At 36.3% G+C, this 7,233-nt stretch overlaps 1 protein-coding gene across 1 annotated transcript in view; it reads left to right on the forward strand.

Moving 5' to 3' along the window:
* Positions 1-5,321, forward strand: part of luzp2 (leucine zipper protein 2) — a 166,765-nt gene extending 161,444 nt beyond the window's left edge. Inside the window, exon 12 of the mRNA XM_077518207.1 lies at positions 4,051-5,321. Within this exon, the coding sequence (XP_077374333.1) occupies positions 4,051-4,167 (117 nt within the window). The 3' untranslated portion in view covers positions 4,168-5,321. The remainder of the gene's footprint in view (positions 1-4,050) is intronic.
* The last annotated feature ends 1,912 nt before the right edge of the window (positions 5,322-7,233 follow it).

Here is a 7,233-nt window from a genome sequence, read left to right on the forward strand (position 1 = left end):
AAAACAAATGAATTTTACTGTGTACTTTATATTCCACAAATGTAATATTAAAGCGTGAACCATGAAATATATGAGAAAATTCAGATTCTTCGTAAATACGGTAATTAGTGGTCCTTTAGAACAAACAAAAACATGTTTTGGGAGAAAAACTTCAACATATGACTTGATTTGTGTCGTATTTGATACATCCGGTCACAATGCTTTACATTTTTTAATTTACAACTATCAAAAATACAATGATAAACAGGCATATCAAACATATTAATATTTCCAAAAATCAGACAGAACATTTCCTACTATTTCTAAGTATGGGTGTCTCTCCTTTCTCAATTGGGGCGATCTTGCAAGGTCGCTGGAAAAGCCATCAGCTGGGTGATATTGTCCTCGAATGGATTATCAGTGCAATACATGTCAAATCATATACGTCAGGGTTTTAATGGGGAAAAAACATTATACTAATGAAATAAGGGCTCAAAATGTCTTGTGCGTTTGCTCCCAAAACATTTTTATTAACATTTAACATTTTAAATATTGTCTCAAACACATATTTATACGTTCTTTTTTATGTATTTTTTTTTTTTATGCTAGAGCATACAAAAGGCTTTGATCAATCAATCAATCAATCAATCTTTATTTATATAGCACCTTTCATACATTTAAAATGCAACTCGATGCATCCTCTGACCTGAAGAGGTCGCTTAAAGCACTGGTAGTTTTTACAAAAAATGGCCAGCAGGTTGAAGCAGAGTATAAGAGATCAACGAGGGCCATGTTGCAACAAGCTCTTTTTCCCTCAGTGTTTTCAACCATGTTTGTGAATAATAGCTATATTCTAATGCTAATTGTTGCAAAACGGAAACAGATATGAATATACTTTTTTCTTACCTGATGAAAGAACAGACTTTTTTTTCTTTTGGTAGGTTCCATGTTTTTATAGCAATAGAACACAATATTCTGCGGGCCTTGCTAAATCCGTCAAAATCCAGTAAAACAGCCGGGAGCGAATGGTGTTGCTTGGGTGAAAATGGCTGGGAGTGAATGAGTTAAAATGGTATGTTTGGCTTTATATGATTAATCAAAATGCCATGTTTAGACCAGTAGGGATGCATAGAACATATTATTGTAAATAAAACTTTACTTCCCTTTGACAACAAAACTCATAACCAGTTGATACTGAAATTAGGGCATTCCTCAGTGTTGGCTGGAATAGTTATCTTCTCGTTTTGGATCACTAAAAACTATTATTGCTTTTCGACCTTGAAATGTACAAGGACAAACTATTGACAACTCCGGGTTATCACACATTGAACAACAGTCAGATAGCATTCCATCCATCCATCCATTTTCTTGACCGCTTATTCCTCACAAGGGTCACGGGGGGGGGGGGGGGGGGGGGTGCTGGCGCCTATCTCAGCTGGCTCTGGGCAGTAGGCGGGGGAGACCTTGGACTGGTTGCCAGCCAATCGCAAGGCAGATAGCATTCCAGTAGCTTGTAATATATTAAGAGCAGAAACGTTTATGCCATCTCAACTTTCTACAGGAAATGCTCAATGTGGTGTCATGCATATGGTCCATTATATGTTGAAAATAAATGTGACGTTTTTATAGCATTTCATTTAAGACACAAGTTTATTTGCTTCTATTCCCTTTGGCTATTTGTTCCTCCTGCACAGAATCACGCCAACATTCATTTTGTAGTAAACGCTTTGATTAGTAGTGATTTGCAGTCAGGTCAGTCTGGGTGAGTCCGCATTACATTGTCCAATATTGCTGTCACGGTGCTACTAGCGTTATGCGTTCTCATGTTCAGTCAGAACTTCAGTGATGCCTCCCCTGATGTACCAATGTTTTATGGAGCGAAATAGTATGCTGAAAGCCACAAAAATAGAGCAGCATCTGGCCTGTTCAATATAATATGTCCTCTTCTATGCCTTCCAGCAGGCTGATCACATGAGCTGGTTCTCACGCATTGTGGATTTAGCATCAACAGTTTGACAGCTCAAGACACTCACGGAAGAGATTTCACTAAGATTCTGTGAAATGCCAGCAAAAGTGAACAAAAACAACACATTGTGACTTGCTACTTACACAGCACAGATGGTTTGGCCTTGCAATTTTTTAGGCTTAAAATATAGTTCAGAAAAGTAATGTACTGAAACCTAGCGTATTGTTGTAATGGACACATAACCCCTAACATAATTGTTGCAGCTTTCTTGTGATTAGTTGTTGACAATTACGAACGTTAGTTGTTATTATCCATGGCCTCATAGTAATATTGTTACAGTACATAATGTGATGTCATTTTTGCTTGTACAGCTATTGCGTTATCACCAATTCCACTATGATTTGCCACACTGGCATATAACTACAGTACAACCTGAGCTCGAATATAAAACAAACATTTAGCCATGAAAAGATGTCAAATATTCAGTTTCTGACAATGGCATAAGAGTAAAGAAAGGTTTTCATTTCATAAATTCCTCTAACTTTTACTGAAAAGCACAATTCTTTGAAATTTCAATTGTTATGTATATATATATATATATATATATATATATATATATATATATATATATATATATATATACACATATATATATATATATAGGCACTCTAAGAAGAGAATTGTTGAACCAATTTAAGAGCACAAATTGAATTGTTGACCAACTTAAAAAAAATATATATATATATACATATATATATATATTATTATATCTTCAATTAGTAACAGAATTAAATCAAGTTAATCCAAAGTGAATACATTATGTTTTTAATGAATTTTTCGTTTGTTAAACTTAATATATTCACTTGAATTAAGTTAATTCAAAGTTAATATATTAAGTTTAATGAACTCTTGTTCATTAAACTTAGTTAGTTTTAGAATTAGCTCATTAAACTTAATATACTGTACTCACTTGAATTAAGTTAATCCAAAATTAATATAAATTTAATGAACATACTGTATTCACTTGAATTAAGTTAATCCAAAGTTAATATGTTAAGTGTAATGAACTCTTAATTAAATAAACTTAATATATTCAGTTTGAATTAACTTAATTTAATTGTGTTACCAATTGATGCATTTCTTTTAATTGGTCAACAATTCAATTTGTAATCTTAAATTGGTTCAACAATTCTTTTTAAGAGTGTAGGGTTTGTATAATTTTGACAGATATTTATTTATGTGACACTTTATAAGTTATTTTGTTCAAATTGATCTATTTTGGAATAAGATTGTACCCTGTATATTTCGATTGACATTTATGTTCAAAAGTGTTTCCTTTTATTCTCTTCATCGTGCAACCTAAAGTGTGCTTTGCGTTTGGTCCCTTGTGTGATTGTGTTTGACAGAGCTGTTGTAGTGTACTTTGCTTTAAGTCACACTTTGCTATGGTGAGTGGTGTGTAAATAAATCATTTGCTGCCACCAGTAGAAAGGCATTCCCAAAAGTGACATTGGCAAGCATATGACAGGTGCTTTGCATAGAGAAATGCTTTCTATTTAGTAGTTTCTGTGTGTACAGCTGAGCTGAAAAAATGCCACGGCAAAATGTGGAAAAATTGACTCAAATATTCCAAATGCCAATGAAAATTGAATTGTAGGGCATTTATTAAACGCAGGAGCAAGCATCCTTTATAATGCTTATTGTGCTCAGCACTGAGCAGACTGCTGTGACTGTCAGTGCTGTTCATCAAAGAATGGATGGAGATTTCATCCCACAAGGTGGTTAATGGCATGCATTATGCAGTCCTCATTCACACTTTTGTCTGGAATAAAAAAATTAAAAAAAAAGATGGATTGTGATGCTGTTACGTCTTAGCCATAAACAAGAAAATGCAGCTAGCCTAACTAGCTAATGTAAGCTCTAAATATTGAATGTACAGGAATAATAAAAACTGACCTTTTTTTTTTTTAAATAGATCCTTTGGTAATCTATTCTTTGAACACATTTCTTGACATTCTGGGGTATTAATGAGTATTATACAGCACTGTTCTCCTAAGGAAATATGAGTATGTTTATTATTCCTGTTTATCTTTTGAACCTCACAGCAAAGAAGCCAAGGGCAGCCTGGGAGCTCGGAAATCAGTGGAAAGCGCCCAGGCGACAGCGAGGACGAAGGGCAAATCATCAGCAGCAGAAAGATAAAGCCTCCAAAATACAACTGAGTGGACAGCGTATCATGAAAAATACAAATCTCCTGCATTCCTGCGACGATATTTCAAAGAGCACACACATCTGACGCACGTTCACAAAAACGCGCGTGCGCACGCACATTGACACACAAGACACACACATACAGTATCCGCGCTGACGCTGGAAATGTCAACAACAACATGGCATGCATTCTACAGTTTTATTTTGAAGGTAGCAAATTAATGGCACTGGTAACTTGTTTCATGATTGTTCATTTGATGTTTACTTATCTGAGTTTTCTTCTTAGTGAGGGTACTGCTTACTAATGTGTGATCTTTCTAGAAAAATCCCTTTGCACTGGTCTGGACACTGTATAGTGTGATTAAGTATATGAATTTACAGATGCCTGTTTTACACTGTACCATTTTTGCAGTCACTCATTTTCATAATATTCATTCAAAACAGTGTGATGAACATACGTTTGGCTAGAGTGATTTTCAGGGTCTTTGCATCATTAGTATGAGTCCACCACAGGTTGTTGTTGTGACTTTGAGCCAAAATGCTCACATCGTGGTGTTTATGTTGAAAGTAAATTAATAAAGGAAGAAATAGGAAAGTGTGACAAACGTCACTCGAAGTGGGTCACATCACATTATTAATGCAAGTTTACATATGCAGTTGCTGCTGCTGCTGATGATGATTTTCATTTCATGGTGTGTTTCTCTTGTCTGATTTTCTATCTACGATCGTACCGTCAGCGAACCCATGAAATGATTTTCACTAAATTTGCGACACTGCTGGATGTTGGTCGCAGTCCATATTTTGTTGCATTTTCCATCAGAGATGGTCAAAATTGTACAGTGCATTCCGGGCTTTATACAAAAAAAAAAAAAAAAAAAAATCCTACAACTACTCCCAAACTTATACTATTGTTTGTCACTCATCGTAGCAGGTTAATTTACTCCTCGCCATTTTGGAATATTAAGGCTCAAGTTGGCTGGCCAACTGTTGAACATTGAATCTCTGTGCACTCTTTCTGCCTTGACCACTCCAGAGGCAACGAGCCGAAGACTCACAATGGGTCGTCTCCCTGAGAATGTGCCATGCACTGAGTAGTATCTCCTAGCTACATGTATCTGTGTTCTCTGACCTTTATGTGTACTTTCAATGAACTGTAATTTTCAGTACATTTGTGAAGAATAAATGGTTATTTGTGGGGAAAGAAATCATGAGCCAGCATATTTGTGATCAACAGAGCAAAACGATGCTCAAACGTGAAGAATGACTTCATTAATTTTGCACAATCCAATAGATGTTTAAATTGGAACTGATGATTTGTACTTTCCACAGTCGTAAATATTCTCCACATAGTTGAAGTTGTCAAGGGCTTTCTGAATAATTAAATTAACAATAGAAGTCAATCAATCACTTTTATGCTTTTCTAGCTTAAGATAAAGGTGTCAGAACTGCGGTGTCTGTGAGAAATGTTTCCATCAAATCTAGAAGTTACTGTATAACCTCAGCAGACCTACAGTACTTTAACTCAAGTGTGATTATTAAGCGGACCAAGACCACAACCAAGAAGTGGTTTCTCATCGCAGTTTGCTTCTTTTTATACCTGATTTTAACACACTGAATAGCAAAACTGAGAATCGTTTCACTGTTTTTCACTGGACCAATTAGCATGTGTTAAAATTTACTGACGCTTTGGGAGGTGGCGTGCACCGTGCTGTTACCAGAATATTTGACACATGATGTGTGTGATGTGAACACAAATGGTGTAGATGACTCAAAAAGAAACATAATAGAATGTTTAGTTTTGATACATGAGTGCCAGGGAAACTGTTTGCTTTTGAAATGGGATGGAATATGAATATAATACTCTATATAATTCAATATGCAAGCATTAGGACATCCGATTCATCCATTTGCCTTTCACCGCCTTTGTTGAAGGTGCTGAGCTGCTCACTGGTAGCACGCTGCGCTCCCAAACCGGACATGTGGTGACAGCGCAGGTTCGAGCACCGCAAAAAGGTCCATCGCCGGGCTTTTGCTGCTTGTAAAGTAAATCTTGGGGCAAAAACGGTTGGACATTTGTCACCTAAAACTTCAAAAGAGAATTAGGTTTTACGTTGTTTTAGATGAAACCCATGCATGGGAGGCATACGTTGAAATAGTTATAGTTAGTCTTAAGGCCGAGTATCCTCAGTGTATGGTCACTCGAAACTAAGGGATGGTGAGGAAAAAATAGAGAAGCAATGCTAAATGCTAAGCTAGGATTGATTAGGCTAGCATTACACTGCAATTAAGTGCAAGACCGATTACACTTTTCACCAACGTCTGGCTAAAATAGAGTAAAAATCATTCTTGCTAAACTGACCCAGAGCCTGTTTGGCCCATAAGCTTAAAAGTAGATTCATGTAGTTAGGTAATGTTATTTTTGTTTTCCCACTAATGTCCTGAATTTTGGCTTTTGCTGCTGTATACAATGTAAATGTAAGCAATACAAATGGTTAATTCTAAAGAACCAATCACATTTGTGTGAATGTGAACAAGATAAGCAGTAAGCAAAATGAATGGATACAATATGTTCACTATTAAGCATTATTTATTTTCACCCATACTGTTTAACTACTGTATGGCTTTTATACGACTATCATTTACTATCCTCTACGGTCAAGCCCACATTTGACCGAGAAGCCCCCAAAAGTTTGTCTGTTTTGAAAGTAACTGACATCTCACCCCATCTCCAGCAGCCCCTCCGTGTGACATTTGCTGTGACCACAGGATCTAAGAATGTGCCGGCCGTTTTAAAAATGTCAGATGACAGGTGCGCCGCATTTTTTCAAGGCAATAATCCTTCTTTTGGTGGAAAACGGACTGACTCCCACTGGTTAGGTCATCACGTTGCAGTGGCTTAAAAAGGCCCTCCAACCAGGATGTGGAGAGCCAAGCAGGATTCAAAAGATTCTGCCTTTTAACAATATCTCTTTGATAGGAGAAAAAAAACAAAAAGATGATGGCACGGGCTTGAGGCTCTTATCAAAGCAATAAGGTGTTATTTGTATGCCATTTTCATTTTGCCACAGAAACACGCA

This window comes from Festucalex cinctus, chromosome 4, assembly GCF_051991245.1.
Source record: "Festucalex cinctus isolate MCC-2025b chromosome 4, RoL_Fcin_1.0, whole genome shotgun sequence".
Classification (NCBI taxonomy): domain Eukaryota; kingdom Metazoa; phylum Chordata; class Actinopteri; order Syngnathiformes; family Syngnathidae; genus Festucalex; species Festucalex cinctus.